This window comes from Prionailurus bengalensis, chromosome B1 (genome assembly GCF_016509475.1).
Source record: "Prionailurus bengalensis isolate Pbe53 chromosome B1, Fcat_Pben_1.1_paternal_pri, whole genome shotgun sequence".
NCBI lineage: Eukaryota > Metazoa > Chordata > Mammalia > Carnivora > Felidae > Prionailurus > Prionailurus bengalensis.
In genome coordinates, this window is record NC_057344.1 from 133,378,008 (window position 1) to 133,398,342 (window position 20,335).

General features: G+C 37.9%; 1 protein-coding gene across 1 annotated transcript in view; it reads right to left on the reverse strand.

The window, feature by feature from the left end:
* Positions 1-413: 413 nt before the first annotated feature.
* PKD2 (polycystin 2, transient receptor potential cation channel) overlaps positions 414-20,335 on the reverse strand; it is a 51,184-nt gene continuing 31,262 nt past the window's right edge. The window contains exons 7-15 of the mRNA XM_043572210.1: positions 18,467-18,634; positions 15,393-15,574; positions 14,130-14,250; positions 10,184-10,282; positions 7,833-7,954; positions 7,456-7,573; positions 6,190-6,353; positions 1,716-1,863; positions 414-1,346 (exon numbers count right to left, since the gene is read on the reverse strand). Coding sequence (XP_043428145.1) covers positions 1,110-1,346; positions 1,716-1,863; positions 6,190-6,353; positions 7,456-7,573; positions 7,833-7,954; positions 10,184-10,282; positions 14,130-14,250; positions 15,393-15,574; positions 18,467-18,634 — 1,359 coding nt within the window. The 3' untranslated portion in view covers positions 414-1,109. The remainder of the gene's footprint in view (positions 1,347-1,715; positions 1,864-6,189; positions 6,354-7,455; positions 7,574-7,832; positions 7,955-10,183; positions 10,283-14,129; positions 14,251-15,392; positions 15,575-18,466; positions 18,635-20,335) is intronic.

The window sequence follows — 20,335 nt, forward strand, 5'->3', positions numbered from 1 at the left end:
TCTCCCTCTCTCTCTGCCCCTCCCCCGCTCATTGTCTGTCTCTCTCTCAAAAATAAACATAAAAAGAAAAAGAAAGAAAGAAAGAAAGAAAAAGTCAAACTGAGTGACAGGGCTCCTTCTAATTTTCCTATGTCATGGCTAGAGATGACATTTTAACCTACAATCAATCTGGTGGTTTGACGCAGCTCATTTTATTTTTTTTTTAAATGTTTATTTATTATTAAGAGACAGAGAGAGACAGAGCATGAGCATGGGAGGGGCAGAGAGAGAAGGAGACACAGAATCCAAAGCAGGCTCCAGGCTCTGAGCTGTCAGCACAGAGCCCGATGCGGGGCTCAAACTCACAGACCGCGAGATCATGACCTGAGCTGAAGTCGGACACTCAACCGACTGAGCCACCCAGGCGCCCCATCACGCAGCTCATTTTAAATGAGAGTGAAAACAGGATGAATAAATGAAACAGTTATTCCCACGGACATGAAATATAATACAATGATAAAAAAGCACAGTATTCAACATGTATCTTCACCATTCATACACATTCTAGCATAATGACTACATACCCATTCCATGGTTCATAGTTCTTTTCCAGCTCATCTTTTGGAAATGTTTGCCCCAGGAAGGTAGTTGAAACAAAGGGTTCCTTTCTTTAAAGCAAGCTATGTTTTACGTCCATAAACCAAGCCCGAGTGGGAAAGAATGCCCCTACTTTCCCTTCACGCACTGGGCAAAAATGACAATACTGATTTTTGTGACTGGAAATAAAACTCAGAAGGCTTTTGACAATTCTCTCCTAGCTTTAAAGGCTACATTGTTGTCCACTGAGAAGACTCATCCATGGTAACAAGTGGGAAGACCACTCCATGTACTTTACAAAGATTTTTTTTTTCTGTACTCAATATTTACACCTAGGTTTCTTATATGAGAAAAAAAAATCTTCTTTGATCCATGGGCAAAGTTTATCTAAAATAAATTAAAGTGCAGAAGAATTAACATTTGGTCACAAAGACCAGCATCATATGGTGGTCAGGGCATATAAATAGTGTACTTGCTCTGGCCATTCAGGACAGCCCTTTCTCCCCTATTAGGAACACACACTAACACACATCTTAGACTTGGATATTGGAACTCCCATTTGCACCTGCGCCTTCTATTCCGTCTGCAGACTGGGAGGAAGAAGGGCGGGAGCTTCTGGGGCGCGGCTGACCATTCAGTCCCACCGGCGTGCCTAAACCATGACTTATCTGGGAAGCTGCATCGTCAGACTCCCAGCGTTCCAACTCTTCCCGCACTAGTCGTTCCATCTGCTCCCTGTGGATTTCACTGTCACGACCCAGTCTTTCATCCTAACAAAGGAAAAAGAGATCAGGATGTTGGGGGTTGGGGATGCACACTTTTGTACTTAGAAATTGCCTTAGGAAATCAGGGGGCCAAATAATCCGTCGACATTAAATAACATTAAATAACACTGGCGATTTATAGCATATATAGCAATTCTCTGAGCTACTGGAGTGACTTTTTGACTTAATTCTACCATTCAGTGAAGGCAGAACCATCAGAACAGTATTAAGAAAGTAACACCTCCAGACTATCATCTGATCTGCACTGATCTGTAGTTATAGACATCTCAGAAACCCTCTCAGATGAAACACTACAAAATATGACTACCCTGATATTTTCTAGAATCAGTGTTTCTGTGTCAGATGACCACTTACCTCCGCCACCCCATCCAGAAGCCTTCCCAGAACCTCCCTTCTCTTCAGTTTGGCCCGCTCCATGATCTCCAGCTTCACGATCACAGCATCAATCTTGGACACGATGCTGCCGATGGAATGCTCCATTCGATCCACTCGTCTCACCAGGCTGCAGGAAACCACAGGTGAGAGGGGGAAAGCCACCTCATGTGGTGGGCTGCCTTTTCAGCCCAGCTGGCTTTTCATTTAAAAAAATTTGTTTTAAACAATTTTTTTTTACATTTATTTATTTTTGAGAGACACAGTGAGACAGTGCATGAGTGCGGGAGGGGCAGAGAGAGGAGACACAGAATCTGAAGCAGAGTCCAGGCTCTGAGCCGCCAGCACAGAGTCCAACACGGGGCTCAAACCCACGAACCGTGAGATCGTGACCTGAGCTGAGTTGGACTTAACCAACTGAGCCACCCAGGTGCTCCCCAGCTGGCTTTTCAAATGGAAGTGCTAAGATATTTTTCTTAAACAAGATGATAATCAGCAGTCTCAAACTTTAGCTATAAACTCATATATTGCTGATGGGAATGCTAACTGGCACAACTTCTCTGCAAGTCAACATTGTATGAGAAGTCTTATAAATGTATGTTTAGCTTTTATTCAGGTATTCCATTTCTTGAAAATTTTCCAAAGGAGGGGCGCCTGGGTGGCGCAGTCGGTTAAGCGTCCGACTTCAGCCAGGTCACGATCTCGCGGTCCGTGAGTTCGAGCCCCGCGTTGGGCTCTGGGCTGATGGCTCGGAGCCTGGAGCCTGTTTCCGATTCTGTGTCTCCCTCTCTCTCTGCCCCTCCCCTGTTCATGCTCTGTCTCTCTCTGTCCCAAAAATAAATAAACGTTGAAAAAAAAAAAAAAAAAAGAAAATTTTCCAAAGGAAGGAAGTAAGTATATATGTGATTTTTTGGGCTACCAGCATATTCATTAGAGTTCTGCCTATTAATAGTGGTTCACTGAAAAATGGTTACATTAAATAATTAATAGAAAAATTTTCAAATATGTTATTTTCATCTATACAATGGAATTCTATGGAGATACCAGAAATTGTATGGTGATAGAATATTTAACGGAATAGTGGTATTCACAATATATTAAGTAAATAAAGCAGTTGGAAAACACTATTCACTAGTGATCCCATTATTTTGAATAAAAAAATTTATGTAAATGCTTTAAAAACATAGAAATAGGAGACAACTTCTGGAATGGTGACAGGAGGGCTTTGTAAGCCCTCTCCCAGTGAAACAACTGCAACTGTTGAAAATTATCAAAAAAATTTTTTTTCAAAACTCTGGACATTTTCTTAAGGGTACACAGCAAATGAAGAAGCATTTATTTAAGAAAATCCACTGAATTTCAGAGAGTCTGCTCCCTCTCTTTCTCCCCCAGTTCAGTGTGACAGAAGTGCCACTCCAGTTGGGTTAGGCAATGAACACAGGGCTCCCACTCCCTTCTACTCCCAGTGGGGGGCTCTGGTATCTCACAGGAAGGGGTGGGCTGCACAGTTCTCATCCCTGTGCCTCCACCCCCGAATCCATATTGCAGAGGATCTAATCCAGACAAGAGTGGCAGCGAGCTATAAGGCTCTCTTCCTCCACTCATCTGCCAACTATAGGGTGGAGTTTCCACGCCCGGAGAGGCAAGCTGAGAAGACCGAAGGCTGCCATCCCAGCCCAGTGCTTGATTCATGAAACAGGGGTATCACTCTGGGAAGTAGACCACTGTTCCTGCTCCTCTCTCTGAAGCAGTAGCACAGGGGTTTTGCCCAGGGGATAGTCAGGCCACAGAACAGAGAGCTCCAAAGCTTCCCCCCAAGAGAACTGGCTTTATTTGGAACAAAGTGCTAAGCCTAAGAGTGCTTTTGAAAACAATGGAGATTATGGTGATAAACAGTTAAGATGAGGCTGGTCTGCTCTGGAAAATATCAACAAAGAGATACAGATTATTTTAAGGAACCAAATATAAATTCTGGAGTTGAAAAGTACAATAAATGAGATGAAAAAGTCACTTAAGGGTCTCCACAGCAGATCTGAGCTGGCAGTAGAAAGAATCAGCACACTTGAAGATAGATGGATAGAAACTATGTAATCTGAAGGGCCGAAGAGGCAAAAAGTGAAGAAAAATGTAGGATACCTGTAAGCACCCCAACAAACACAGGGTAGGAATCCCAGAAGGAAAGGAGAGAAAACAGCAAAAAACTATTTTAAGACATAATGGTTGAAAACTTCCTAAATGTGATGAAAATATTACACATTGTAGCAGCTTAATGAACTCCAAATAGGATAACTGCAAAGAGATACACACTCAGATCAGTCAAAATACTGAAAGACAAAGACAAAGAAAAAATCTTGAAAGTATCAGAGAAAAGTGACTCATTATGTATAACACTGAGGTAAGATTGCTAAGGTTAGATTGCTGAGGTTAAGACTGCTAAGATCTTACTGCTAATCTTAGCAGTAAGATTAACAGCTATCTTCTCATCAGAAACAATGGAGACCAGAAAAAAATGAAGGGGAAATAAAAATATTCCCAGATTAAAAAAAAAACTGAGGGAATTCATGCTAGCAGGCCTGCTTTAGAATAGATACTAAAGGAAGTTCTTTAGGCTGACATTAAGTGATCCAGATAGTAATCAGAAGCCACATGAAAAAACGAAGAGCACTGGGTACAGGTAATTATGTAACTATAAAAGGCAGTACAAATTCATATCTCTTCTCCTTTTTTTCCTCTTAACTGATTTAAAAAGCAATTGTGTAAGACAATATGTACACAATTGTATTGTTGGGCCCATAACATACAAAATTTAATAATATATTTGACAGGAGCAGGACAAAAGGGGGGTAAGAGCAAAGTTGTACTGGAATATGGAAATAACACCAGATGGTAACTTGAATCCACGGGAACGAATGAAGGGAACCAGAAATGGTAAGTAGGAAAAAGAATATAACAAACTCTATAAATATATACTTTCTCTTCTTTCTAGTCTCCTTTAAGAGACATAAAATTATATGAAGTGATCATTATGACAATGTTGTATTGGATTTGTAACATAGATTAATATGTATAATATGGCACAAAACAGGGGAGGAGTTATATAGGAATGATATTTCTATATCGCGTTGGATTAAGTTAATATAAATCTGAAGTAGATCCTGATAAATCAATTTGTATATATTACGTCCTAGAGAAACTACTAAAAAAATAACTAAAAAATGTAGTGAAAAAAATTATTAAAGGAATTAAACTGTTGCTCTAGAAAATATTACTTTATGTAAAAGAAAGCAACAAAGGAGAAAAAGAGGGACAAAAAAAGATATGACACCTACAGAAAATGAAAAATAAGGGACCCCTGAGTGGGCTCAGTCAGTTGGGCATCCGACTCTGGCTCAGGTCATGATCTCACAGTTCATGGGTTCAAGCCCTGCATCCAGCTGTCTGCTGTAAGCACAGAGCCCACTTTGGATCCTTGGTTCCCCTCTCTCTCTAACCCTCCTCTGCTCATGTGTGTGTACACATCCTGTCTCTCAAAAATAAACATTTAAAAAACAAGAAGAAAAATGGTAGTTGTAAGTCCAACTATATTAATGATAACATTAAATGTAAATGAAGTAAATATTGTAATCAAAAGGCAAAGATTACCAGACTGGATGAAAAGACCAGGTCCAACTATATGCTGTCTACAGGTGACACACTTAAGATTCAAAGATACAAACGACTGGAAATGAGAACAGAAAAAGGTGTATCATGCAAAAAGCGATGATAAGAAAATTGGAGTTGCTATAGTAATATCAGACAAAAAAGACTTTAAAACAAAAAAAAATTACTAGAGATAAAGTAGGACATTTTTTAATGAAAACGGGGTCAATCTATTAGAAAGATATACCAGTTATAAACATTTATACACCTAACAACAGAGTTCCAAAATACACAAAGCAAAACCTTACAGAAATGAAGGAACAATTTAATAATAATAGTTGGAGACTTTAATACCCTACTTTCAAAAAGTAGATGAAACTAGGCAGAACAACAGGAAATAGGAGATTTAAGTAACACTACAAACCAACTAGACCTAAAAAACGCCTATAGAACACTCCACTTAACAACAGTAGTACATACATTCTTCTCAGGTGCTCATGGAACATTCTTTGGGATATACCTTGTGCTACGCCATAAAAACAAAAAACACATGAAAAACAAAAAACATGTAAATGGAGATACAAACACCAAAATTACATTTTGGGTTAGTGGGAATAGGAGAGATCGTAATGTTTTCTTCTATTTATTTGCTAACTTAAACATATTACTTCTATTGAAAAAAAAACATTAAAAGTTATAAAAAAAAAAGAACTGATGATTAGTAATGGAAAGAATTAAACTGAGAGAGGTGGGAGAAACTGCTTTATCTCATTTAAACTCTTGTCAACACAAATCCTGCCAATTCCTTTATACTTACACTTGAAACTCTTCATAAGAAACCCCACTGGAGATGCTTCCCCTCCTTCTGGAGCTATGCCCACTGTCTTCATCATCATCCTCCTCAGAGTCATCCAGACTTCTTGGGAAACTTCGGCTGCTCATGGGACGTGGTAAAGAGCTGTGATCCAGATCCAGATCCTCCTGAAGAACATTGGATCACTGGGTGAGGAGCAAGAACACCCAGTCCCCACAGAGCTTCACTGAGGGCTTGGGCAAATGGCAAATGGGTATGTACCAATTACCTAGGATTTCTTTGTGGCTAACACCAGACTGTGATTCCCACACTTGTAAATTTCATGGATTGGCAAATTTTCAAAACAGGTCTTAATGACCAGCAAGGGACTGCTAACTTGTTTGGACAAGAAAGAACATTAAAAATAGAACAAAGCAGAGAAAAAAAGGTAGAGGAAGAAATATATTATCACCTTTTCATAAAAGATAACACATTTAATAGCTACAAAGTTGGAAGGATATAATCTTACAGTAAAAATTTTGACTAAATGCAGCCTTGTGAAAGGTGATTTCACTATGCCTGGGGAAGTTTTTCACTTGCTGGCACCATTCGATGGGGCAGAGTTTAGAAACTACTCCTCATAGAGAAGGAACTTTGGTATATAGTATTCACCTGCATTCTCTGTACCTCAATTACAATGGATATTTTTTGGTTCATTTAACCATTTATTTTTAATGTTAATGTTAAAGCTTGTAGTTATCCTTTCTGATTATAAAAGACCATGGGAGTTTACTTCTAACAATTTCATAAGAAGTATTCAAATGGAAGGCAGTAGTTAGTTTTGTTTCATTATAAATGTTAAAGAACAATTAGCTTTACATCTCCTGAGGAATCTTTTTTCCTCCACTCTCATGGACACAGTGAGGTGTGTGACTATTCAGGTTTCCCTTTTGAAGCTGCTGGCCAGAAAACTTAAGGCCAGATTTATAGCCTAATCTTTAATCAACATACATGTATTTTTATGGAAGCATTTTTAGCTTCCTAGTCTAGTTTTATATTTCACTTTTGTTTTACTTCATTTTTTCATTTTGATTGTTTTACACTGATGCCAACTTATTGCATTTTTACATATTATTATGTTATATATCCTTTTTGGAACAAGCTGGGTATTACAACATAAATTGAGACAGAGAGAGGAGAAAGACAGACTCTCAGTAATCCATGACTTAGCATGGTGTCTGAAACACTGTGGGTACTGAATCAAATCATGTTCTCCTAAATGAGACCCACCCTCTCTTTTTCCAAGTCGTCTCTCATCTGTTGATGTTCATGTTCGGTCAGTTCTTGGTCTCCATCTTGGTCATATTTTGTGAATATTGCCTCAATCTCTGCATCAGTATGGCCCTTCCTGAAATTATTGAGAGGTTACAGATGAAATCACTTGTGTACATAGTACAGTGAAAACAAAGGGACACCAAAATGCAGGAATAAAGGAGAAATTGCTGAATCAGGGCCAGCCCTTCTCTTATTAATATGTGCCAGAAAGACACCTACTCTGAAAAAAGAGCATCTCTATGAGTAAGTGCTTGGGCCAAAAATATCCTTATCACCAAGAACTTATCTTTCCATTAAGAATTTCCCTGGTCCTCAGAAAGAGTGATTCTTACCCTTTGAGATCTTGTCGAAGTTCATCAAAGTTTAACTTGCCTCCGCCTTGCCTCAGACTCTCAGAAATGTCATCCACGGTATTTTTTTTCAGTTTTAGTTTGACCAAGGCTTTATGGTAGCCCTGTTGAAAAGATTTGGTTTAGTTTATTCTCTTTTTACATGCGCTTTACCATCCATTTACAGTAGTAACTAACTACCTGTGCAGACCTTGCTTTGCATGGTAGTTGCAGGATTATAAAAATGACCATGCAAGCCTGAACTATGTGAAGTGATGTTAATAATACAGGCAAAATTATGATTGCTCCGTGACCTTTAAAACCTTTTATGAGGGGCACCTGGCTGTCTCAGTCAGAAGAGCTTGCAACTTTTGATTGTGGGGTCATGTGTTTAAGCCCTGTGTTGGGTGTGGGGATTAATTAAACAAACTTAAAAAAACAACTTTTTATCAAAGCATTAAAATTTTCTTGGTGTTGGTTTTAAACTTATTAGGAAAAATTTAAAAACAGTAAGGTGAATATTTATTTGGTACACTGAAATTTAAAACCTCAGAAACACTGAAAATTAAAATGTTTTATTTCTTTGTAAAAAATTTATCCAGAGTAGTCTGAACAGCGCTTGCTTTCTTCCTGTATAACGTAGGATATGGAGTAAACATCTTTTCTATGTCTTGGGGAGCTTTCATAATCTTTTCTTAATATGGGTCAGCTCCCAACATTTTATCCTTTGCATTTTCCATGTCATAACATATCTCCAAGAATTCCTTTAATGTCAAGTTGTTTGTCAGTGTCACTTCCTTGAAGACATTGTCAGCCTTTTCCTCATAACCACTGCCCTCGTTCATGTTGATAAATGTGCTTCACTAAGCTCTTTGACTGTATATCTGTCTATCCATTGATATTCAAGACCTTGAAGGGTAGTAATGTCAACATTTCCACGCCCAGCTACATAGCCTAGAAATCTGTTACACTGGTTTTGAATTTCACTTTCAGTGTTGTCATTCTTTGTTTCTTTGCTATGCTTTCATCTTTGCTGGCCCATTCTCCTTTTCCATCACACATTCTTGCAAAATGTCATATGGGTTTTTCACAGGGAGATACAGAAGCAACACAACTACATGTTCTGTGCCTGAACTGAACAGCAGATGCTCAGGGACCAATCCTAGACTTTGTAAGAAGTGATGTTATGCTCACCGGTTATGATACACATCTGTTACTTATGTAATGATTTGTAGACTGAAGAGCCAGCAGTGAAGTTTATAGTCATGCTATTACAGTTAATATACTGTGATAACTAAGATATTCTGTGAGAATTGCAAGTTTGTACTTCTATACTATTATTCACAGTCAATATACTGTGATAACTGATATATGAACTGCGTTGAGAGGCTGGTGTTATTTAACTGAACTAATTGAAATCTGTGCATACCAGAACCAGAGCGCAAAGTAAGGACTGTTTGTATATACGTTGGAGATTTACTAACGTGTAATAAGCTGTCGTTGCAAAATTCAGGATAACACACATCTCAGGTCCTATGGAAGGGATTTTGTTTTAAGAACTGGAAGTTCTCTGTTCAAACAGGACAGACAACATAGTCCTATGACTTGAACCAACAGAAAAAGATCAGTCAAGGAGCCGCTGGTATCTTAGCAAAATGATGTTAGGGAACAAGCTGTGTACTTCAGATGTAGTTATTTGTTGTTGCTTAAGTTTTATACTTTAGACCAAATAAAGAAGTCACATTGAAAAGAACAAAGTTACCCAGCTTTCCTGTCCTGCCCTTCCATTTAACAATTAACTTCCTGAGAGGGTGCGTGCTTAAGTGAAAGTCCTCAGACCCTTAGGCTGTGGCCTGATGCCACGGACAGTTTTCCTTTGACTATTTAAAAACTTCTCTGGAAGATCAAGGGTAAAGGGCGGACTACAAAATATTTGTTTCTAAACTTTTTTTTCCTCCTTTTAAATTGCATCTGAGATAGAAAAAAGCAGAGATGTCTATATTTTTCTCTTCCAATTTATTCTGAATTCTGGAACTGCAAGTGAGAGCCACCTGGAGGTGTTGTCAACATAAGTGAAGGTGATGAAGCCAGCAGCTCAGCTCTCAAGAGTCGAAAGAGATTGTTGAGAATTTAATTCTAGGGCGTTTACGGGTTCCCAGAATTTAAGTCCAAGTTAACAGCATACCCATCTCTAGCTCTGAGACAGAGAACTTTTAAATCATTCCTGAAATGTAGCAATCTACTCTTTATTTTAACAATGACAATGGGTCAGTGTTGCTGTGGAAATCTGGCTGAAACAATGCTCATTATATGTAGAGGATGAAAACAATTCTGAGAATTAGGGCTTGTCATACCTTTCTGATAAGATCTGAGAGTTCCATTTCAGCTTTCTGCTGGGCCAAATCAGATTTAACTTCGGAGTAAGTATCATTGATGATGGCCAAAAACATATTCTGTTTGTAAATTAGAGGAAAGTTGAGATTAAAGAAGAAACCTAAATATACTTTCCAAACATCAATCCGAAATTTGACATATGTATTTTTGTTCAGTTTTTTTTTTTTAAGTAATCTGATGTCTTAAGAAGTCATAAATTAATAGTTTTGCTGTTATATTCTTTGGGAAAATTATTTTTTCCATTAAGTCATGCCAGAGGAAAATACAATATATTTTCTTACTTACAAACCATATATTGTGATACATTTTGCAAAAAAAGATAAGAATGAAATACAACAAAATATTGATGTATTTACTTATGGATGGTGGTATTACTCTATTTTATTATTTCTGCTTGTCTATGTTCTCTACATTTTTTTCATTTGACATAAATTATTAGAAAATTAGAACTCTACATAGTTCTTCAAATTACAACAATCAGTACAGACAAGTGGAATCCTATGCTTATTCCAAATGTTGTTATATATTACTTGAGATTTACAGACCATGTTTTGAAGAGTTAAAAAAAGATCTCTCCAAATAGAAATACAGTAGGCTTCACAGAAGAGGGTCAAGAAAAGCTTAGTGAAAAAGACAAAGACTTTGGAGTCAAGCACATTAGGGTTTCAGTCTTAGCACTGCCAAGACTATATTGTTCAAATTTTCTAATCTTTAGGGGTGCCTGGGTGGCTCAGTCAGTTAAGTGTCCAACTTCAGCTCAGGTCATGATCTCATCGTTTGTGAGTTTGAGCCCTGCCTCGGGCTCTGTGCTGACCACTCCGAGCCTGGAGCCTGCTTCTGATTCTGTGACTCCCTCTTTTGTCTGCCCCTCCCCTGTCTCTCTCTGTCTCTCAAAAATGAATAAAAACATTAAAAACTTTTTTCTAATCTTTATTTTAAAATTTATTTGTTCTTGCATTAATAAAGTGGAAGAAATAATAGTACAGATTTTTACAAGAATTAATGAGATAATCTATGTAAAAGTACTTAGGACAGGACCTAACGCATGGTAAGTGCTACAGATATTTATAGCTATTATTATTCAGTGACGCTTAGTTCATTTTCCTAACTTTTCCTCTCCCCAGGATAATGGTTTGTATTTCCAACAGGTTTTTCTTGAAGCTCCACGCCCAACTGATCCAGTCCTTCTTTAACACGCTCTTCCTTCACTTTTCCGTTTTGACACATAACTATGGTTTGGACTCAGAGTTGTGTGTTTGATTATGTCTGTTTTCCCCCACAAATCTGTGGAATTTTCATGAGGGCAGAGCTGGTCTCTTATTTTCCTTACCACTGTACCCCCAGTACATAGCAGCTTGCCTGGAAATAGTGGCTCAGCAAGTATTTATTGAATAATGGATGAATGAACAAATGGGAGCTCTATTATTTTAATGGGCTACTAAATCATTGCAAGTTAAGGGGGAACACTACTTAAGATTCTGTAGCAGAAATGAGAATAAAATATACGATGCATGTAAGTTCGTGGCTTAATGTTTAATTCCGAGTACAGACCGTTGCAGTTGGAGCAACATTCCCACCTTCTCGCTCCCAACCCAGGCAACTAATGTTCTCTTTTTAAAAGTTTCCAAATGGTTGTTAGCTAATGCCTGCAAATATCTTAGGTGTAGGGTTAAAGGGTGGGTCCTCTGAAGAGATTTTTAAAACACTGAAAGTGGCTGAGAAAGACTACTGAAAGTGTGGGGAGAGGAAGCCCCCCTCCTCTCCACCCTGTCTCAGAAGGCTTGCTTAATTGTGCAATCAGAGGTCTTTTCCTGGTGATGACAGGATTTTGCTTCCTGGCTCATTTGGGCCACCTCTCACCACGGTAGCTTCTTTTACAGCCAGGGCAATAAATTAACACCCGGCAGTCGTCACAGAAAAATGGCCAACCCTGCACTCGGCTTGTCATTTCTTTAAAGAAAAATCTGTATTGACTGTAACTCCCCACCTGTCTCTGGGGGAGTGCGGGGTAGAGGAGTGGAGTTCAGGGAGAGCAATTCCTTTTTGTGTAACAGCACAAAAAATTACTTTAATATAAAGACAGAAGCTGAACGCTTCTTTTCATGTTCTAGTGATTGATTTGACGAAATGACTGAACAATTGCAGGGCACCGCCTACCAGAAGACAACATTCAAACAAGTCCACATTTGACCATTTCAAATTGCCACAGGTATGTTCCTCATTTGGCAGAGGGACACACAAAGAAAACTTAGGTGGCCAGCAGTTAACTAAAGGGTCCACTGCAGAGCTCTCAATTCCTGGGTTTTGTTTTCCTAGTAGAGATTCGGGGATTCAGATGCTCCAGAATCCAAAGTACTACCAATATTAGAGATGAAAAAGGCTTACTGTTCCATTTTTTTCTTTAACATATGATAGAAAAAAGAAACTAGAGAGGCTTAACTTTAAAACTAATAACACATTTGTGCAAGATACAAATGGACTTGCGTGATATTGCTGACTCTTTCAATCCTACCAAGGTAGATCTAATACTCAATCTGTAAATAACCACTAAATGCTTGGACAAACTTAGGGAATATTACGCTGAATTACTGAACTTTACACAAAGGATCTTATAAAATTTATTGAAAACGGAGACAATTTTGTTGTTTTCTTATGATGATGATTAATGTAAGGAAAGACTTAAATATTAGTGTTTGGATAAAGAACACCCACGCTGGGGTGCCTGGATGGCTCAGTCGGTTAAGCACCGTACTCTTGATCTCAGCTCAGGTCATGATCTCATGGTTACTGAGTTCAAAGCCCTGTGTTAGGCTCTGTGCTGATAGCCTGGAGCCTGTTTTGAATTTTGTCTCTCCCTCTCTCTGCCCCTCCCTCCTTCTCTCTCTGTCTCTCAAAATAAATAAATAAACTTAAAAAAAATTTTTTTTCAATGGTTATTTATTTTTGAGAGAAAGATGAGTGTAAGCAGGGGAGGTGCAGAGAGAGAGGGAGGCACAGAATCCGAAGCAAGCTTCAGGTTCTGTGCTGTCAGCACAGAGCCTGATGCAGGACTCGAACTCATGGATGGCGAGATCATGACCTGAGCCAAAGTCGGATGCTCAACCGACTGAGCCACCCAGGCGCCCCAAATAAATAAACTTAAAAAAAAACATCCACTGCCTAGGTTAAGCTAACTTAAATGAATAATTACTCAGTAAAATGTGTAACTGTTAAGATGAAGAACAAAATGCCTTTTAAAAAATATTAATTAACTTAGGGTCAAAATGTTAAAAATGTTCATTTGTACCAAATCAAGAGAATGAAAAGTTATTTTTGAAAGTAACTTTTAAAGCAATTTCCATCCATTGTTAGCTAGTTTTAAATTTAAAATTTGAATACTCTCTGTGGGCAGTCTCTAGATGTGTTAAATATAAGTAATTCAAGACAAAGTATCTTAAGCTTGACAAGCAATAATTAACTCATATATTACTCTTGACATCCTGGATCTAGCTTGCTTTGTCAGTTCCTATTTCTTTTTTTTTAAAGAAAAGAGGAAAAAGAGGAATGAAAAGTCATGCTAGCAAAGTGATCACGAAAGTGCTGACATCTGTGTTAAAAAAGGCTGTAAATATGTAAGTAGTCTACTTTTTAGGCAAAGCATTATTTTAGGTGACTCTATCAATTTGCATGTGACCTAATTTTTTCTTACATTGAATAGACATATATATGGATAAATGAAAGACAATGCAAAAGATTATTTGGTGGCGACTTAAAACTGAATCAATGAGAAGTAAAATAAAATATGTATTCTCATCTATAGTTTTTCCTGAGTCTTTTAAAAAATAAGGACTCTAGAGCATGAGAGAAAAAGGAAGATGGTGATTTATGAAGTTTAAATCACCTCACTGTAAACAAAAGTGTACATACCAAAAGAATGAAGAACATAAAGAACACAAATGTAGTGAAATAAATTGGTCCCAAAACTCGATTAGCTTCCTCAATCTCTGCGAAGTTGATATCACCCAAAATGATACGGAATTGAGTGAAGCTATAAAAACAAAACAAAACAAAACAAAACAAAACAAAACACTACAATACAAAAACAAAGACTGTTCAGCATTGATGTAACATTTCCTAAAGATGATTTCACACTTTTGGACCTCTTTATCAGTGTGCACAGCTGCCAGATAATAGAAAATTGTCAGTCTCCTTGGAAAACTCTTGCTAACTATTCAAGCAATTGAAGCTTTCTGGAATAAAAATCATATACTTTTGTGCTAAATACATTATTTCCATTTGGTTAAAAAGAAAATACAATAATTATTAGATGACTCATAAAGCAACCAGTTACAAGAATTTAATCCATAATCTGGCTAAAACATGGATGGTTAACTCTAAACTTCACCACGGTCACCCTGGGTCTGAATTTAAAACCTCTTTAAAAAAAGACTTTGAAAGATAGCCAAAATTGTATGCATTCAAAGATCCAATATCCTCACACGCTCTCAGAGTGGTGTTGAATGGCCATGTGTTGCCAATGCTGGGGTCTTAATCAGTAAAATCATTTCCCTTTCCGACTTCCATCGAACAGCAACATTAATTTGGTATCCCCCAGCACAAAAGCCCTTTTAACTTCCATTATCATAATCCTCTTCTCCTTTCCTGACTTACTTCTTTCCAAATGGCGTGGAAATGTAGTATTGGTTATTTTTTTTTTTTTAGTCTTAATATCATATATGAGAACTTTGGAAAAGGACAGAAAATTCCTACATTGGTTTGAGTTTCTCATAGAATATTAGAAATACTATTTTTTTTCTAGAAAATAACCTGAAGTTTAAAATACATGGCAACAATATTGAATAAGAATGAAAATCTAGGCAAATGGTCTCTTAAAAGCTACCATCCGCTCTTGGTGCTAAGAAGACCTCTGTCTTTGTAATCATATTGGTTTACTGTAGCTGTTCTATCTCTTATGACTTTAGAGTTGCTACCTTAAGTTTATCAGTATTATACATTGTCATCTTTACATTGGTGGGTAATTGCTTCTGGGAAAGATAATTAATTCTTATTTTTAAATAACTATTTAAAACTACTTGGTGGTTAAATAGCAACCATAAAGATTTCTTTATCCTTGAGGAGGCAAGGACAGCTCTGATTAAATTTTTCTTTTATAATTTCATATATACTTACATACACTCTTGGAAGGTACTGAAGTCATCAACCTGAGTGCCAAAGACAAGGTATGCCAACTGAGCATATGCTAAGAAGATGATGAAGAACATAATTGCAAAGCCAAAGAGGTCTTTGGCACATCGAGACATGGTTGTGGAGAGCTGACTCATGGTCCTGTTAAAGTTGATGAATTTGAAGAGCTGTAAGAGAGGGAAGATATCAACAGATGAATGGGTAAACAAATATAGTATATACACACAGTGGAATATTACCCAGCCTTACAAAGGGATAAAGTTTTGATCCATGCCACAACATGGATGAACCTTGAAAACTTTATGCTAAAGTGAAATAAGCCAGACATAAAAAGACAAATATTGTATGACCCCAGTAACATGGGGTAGCTAGAATATGAAAATTCATAGAGACAGAAAGTAGAATAGAGGTTACCAGGGGCTGCGGTGAGGTGGGAATTGGGAGTTAGTTTTTACTAGATACAGTTTCAGCTGGAATGCTGAAAAACTTCTGGAAATATATATGATGGTTGCACAACATTGTGAATGTAACTAATGCCACTGAATTGTACACTGAAAAATGGTTAAAGTGATAAATTTTATGTTAATGTGTATTTTACAACATTTTTTTAAAAAGTTCATTATTTATTTTGAGAAAGAGAGAACGAGCATGAGTGGGGGGATGGGCAGAGAGAAAGGAAGAGAAAATCCCAAGCTTCCCAACATTTTTTTAAGAGAGAGAATAATGACTTGCTTTTGTCCCCAAACCCAGCAACTTCTATTTTCTCATTCAAAAAGTACTTGTTGAATGCCTACCATGTGCCGGGCACTATTCTTGGAGTTGCAAACAGCAGTGCACAGAACAAAGCTCCTCCCCTGATGTTGCTTACATTTTACATGGTTACAATACAGTAAAAATAGGTTTAAATCATAATTAAGATGATTAGTGATATTTTTACCCCAAGAAAGATTGAAATGAAAGAGGAATGGGGAGGGGCACCTGGATGGCTCAGTCAGTTGAGCATCTGACTCTTGATTTCAGTTCAGATCATGATCTCAAGGTTCATGTGATTGAGCCCCACATTGGGCTCTGTGCTGACAGCACACAGCCTACTTGGGCTTCTCTCTCTTTCCCTCTCTCTGCCCCTCCCCTCCTTGCTGTCTCTAAATAAATAAATCAATATTTTTAAGAAAATAAATTAAAAGAGGGAAAAAACCCCACAAGTGAAAACTAGTTAAAAAAAATCCCTCCAGGAAATATTCATCACATGTTATTAACTGTCATTTATTGTTTAGCAATGATGTGCCAGGTACGGTGGAAAGAGCAATGTACACTGCCTCAGGTCTTTGCGATGATTTAAATACTGGTATTCTACCCCCAGGTGTCAGCCAGGGCTCAGAGCCAGCCGTCTAGCCCAGCGCTATCTGACTGCAAAATCATATTGAGCATTTCTGTAAACGAGACACTAAGGATGGCTGTTCAGGATGTTCCTCACAGCCCAGGGGCATGACAACCTGTGGCATAAGTCTTGGGGGAAGAACGCTGGGAGGACACATCAGAAGTCAAGTTGCAATCCCTGCCTTAAAGAACTTAATGGTTCTTAAAGTTTTGGGAGAATGTTTACAAGCAAAACACTAAATAAAATGCTCAACCTGAGGGACACATTGAAAGGGAATCTCTAGAATTTTACTTAAAGAACTCTTACAAATTGTTTCTGGCCACAATAAAATTTCTTTGAGGGTTGTGGTAATCACATTTCTTTATGTAATTCCTATGAGATTTGGATTATTATTACTATTTTATGATAAAGGTTTGGTGTATTAGTGGTGGTTTTTCTGGAACAAGCAAGTAACTAAATAAATAGGAAGAGAGGATGAGATCTATATCCTCTGATAAATCTCAGGCCTTTCAGGTGTGAATACCAATTCAGGAAAATAAATAACTGCTGGTGACTACCTTTTAGAACAGTGCTGTTCAATCAAACTTTCTGACATGATGGAAATGTTCTTTATTTCCATTGCCCTATATAGTAGCCATCAGCTATATACAGACATTGAGATCTTAAAATGTGGCTAGAGTGACTGATGAACTGAATGTGTAACTGTATGTAATTTTAATTAATTAAAATTTAAATTTCAACAGCCACTTGTGGCTAGTAGCTACTGTCTTGATAGCAGAATCATAGAATTTGACAAGTGACAGCTGGGGAGCTACCCCCATTATTACTAAAATTTTCTGCATCTCCAGAATTGAGGCTCATTTGTGTATGAAATGCCCTAACCTTTCACACACATGGAAATGCACACTGTTTTGGAAAAGGAGATGAGTCATAAAGGTACTACTCAGAAGTGTATGTATTTGTCCCAACTTCAATTCTAGGTAAAGCCATATGGCTATATGGCCTCCACCTGGGAAAGAGACAGTCCTTCCACAGATCATTTATAGTGCATCTCTCTGTCCCTCCCCATCCTCCCCAACTTGTTCTTAGTTCCCTTTCCTTCACCTGGTCACCCAATATCAGGTAAAACTCAACCTGTCCCTGTGTTAGTGTAGCTGAGGGCCACAGACCCAAAGGACACCGAGAAGGTGTCTTATTGCATTTGTGAAACAAATCTGCAGGGACTGGTTTTGCAAAACTGCAGGTAGTAGGAAGCATTCATACACAGATGAAAGATCACATGAATCCTGCTAGCTTACTTGTAAAATATGAAGCAGCTTTGGCTGGCATTTGAATTTAACCACAAAAGCACACTCAAGTCCTCCAACATTTTGTGTGACTCATGTTAATAAAAAGAAGGGAAAGGGGCACCTGGATGGCTCAGTCGGTTAAACGTCCGACTTTGGCTCAGGTCATGAGCTCACAGATCATGAGTTCGAGTCCCGTGTGGGGCTTTGTGCTGATAGCTCGGAGCCCGGAGCCTGCTTCAGATTCTGTATCTCCCATTCTCTCTGCCTCACCCCCGCCCCCACTCTCCCTCCACCTCTCACTCAAAAATAAATAAACATTAAAATTTATTTTAAATAAAAAAAGAAAGGGAAAAATATTATTGAAAATCCAGAACATGAACTTTGCAAATTACCTTAATCCAGACAAAAAATACTATGACAGCAGCTATATTGTTGAACTGTATTTGCCAGTATGCCAGATGTTCAAAGTTGGGAAAAGTATTTTGATCTTCTAGAAACTGTAGTAGCACCTCCACATTTGATGTTCTATATATGTTAATTCCTATAGCTACCACTGACAGCTGGAAAACAAAAGATTTATATATTATTACAGTGTTTTAGAAATATGCAACTTACCTTAAAATGACTATTTTTTTTACCCATGTATTACTCCTAGGGCTCAGCAATCTACTTATCCAAATCACTCATACAAATGTTAAATGCTGAGCACAGCCATAATACAAGTAAAACAATGAGCTGTTTGCATTCCCTTTGCTAGGAACAGAAATCCAATAAATGCATGTGTCCATGTGTACAAACACATGAGAGATGTTGCTGTATTACAAAATCAAATTCAAATAGGATGCCTTGTTTTTTCTGCCACTCTCATTTAAATCACTTTCCACCCTTCTGCTTTCTCAGCCCCATCTTGCTTTTTTTTTTTTTTTTTCAGTTGCCAGCCATCCATTCCTTCTACTATTTAACAAATACATAGTGGACATCTATGTATACAGCACTGTGCCAGGGGCTAAGAGGAACAAACAGAAGTAAAATGCACAAACTCTGTTTTTAAGAAACTTACACTCTGATTCAAGACCAGGTACACACACAAAAATAAGCAACCCAAAAGCGTACTAAGGAGTTGGCATTGTACAACATAAGGTGAAGGGTGAAACAAGACATTCTAAAAGGGGTGGTCGAAGGAAAAAGAATATGCTTGGTCTTAAAGGATGGTGGGAATGAATGATGGTCAGAGAGGGCTCCAGAAGGCTTGCAGTGGGAATATGTGTGAGCCAAGGGTTTCCCTCTTGTTTCTGTTCCTTACCCCACGACCATGCAACTTTCCACATTTGCTTCAGTTCCGGACCGACAACATTGGTCCCTACGTGCATCCATCATCAACTGGATTAAGGTATATGTATGGAAAGTGCTAGGGGTTAACCATCACAACCTGGGCTTCCTAATGGGATCTGAATCCACAGCAGGTGTGCTGTCCTAGGTGCTGAGACCTTTGCTGTCCATTCCTTCTCTCTTCTCATGAATGATGGTCAAAGACCACTTCATTAGCCCTTCTTGAAATGGCTTCTTGATCATGACTCCAGGTGATTATCATAGCAGAAACCTGCCTGGATGCCAATCTTTACCATCTTTTGTTTTCTGTGAAGAACTTCCAGAGCAAATCTTGTATTTTTGTGCTGGTGGTAGGATTATTTTCTTTGAGCTCTCTGAATACACTGAAAATGTTTCTCTATGTTGACTTAGTTGAGAGGGAAGGGTTGATTGACTAACAATAACCCTTTACCCAGCTCTCACTAGGTATAGTTGCTTTGGTCATTTATACAATATCAATATCATATCAATGTACTAAATTTCCTTGAGATGTTTTCTTCAAAATAGAGAATGAGAGAAAAGATGAGAAAAGAGATTTTGTAAGCATTTGAGTTATGTCCTGGGTTTTCTTTGGGATTGTCATCCTTATCTACGAAAGAACTTTCCTTCCTTAACATAAACTTCATAAGGGCAGGAGTTTGGGCTGTTTGGTTCTTTCCTATATCCCCAATGCCTAGAACAATGCCAGACACATAGCAGGTGCTCAGAAAATCCTTGTTGAATAAATTAATTAATAATTATCACCCTTGAAACCTACAAATCAACAAAATTATTTGAATTTAGACTTTTTAACAGTCTTCTTTTTTCAGTAATTCCACTAGTTTTGAAAGATCATTGTTTAGGTCAAACGGTTGACTAAATTAAGTCTACAGATTTCGAAGTCTTTGTTGGAA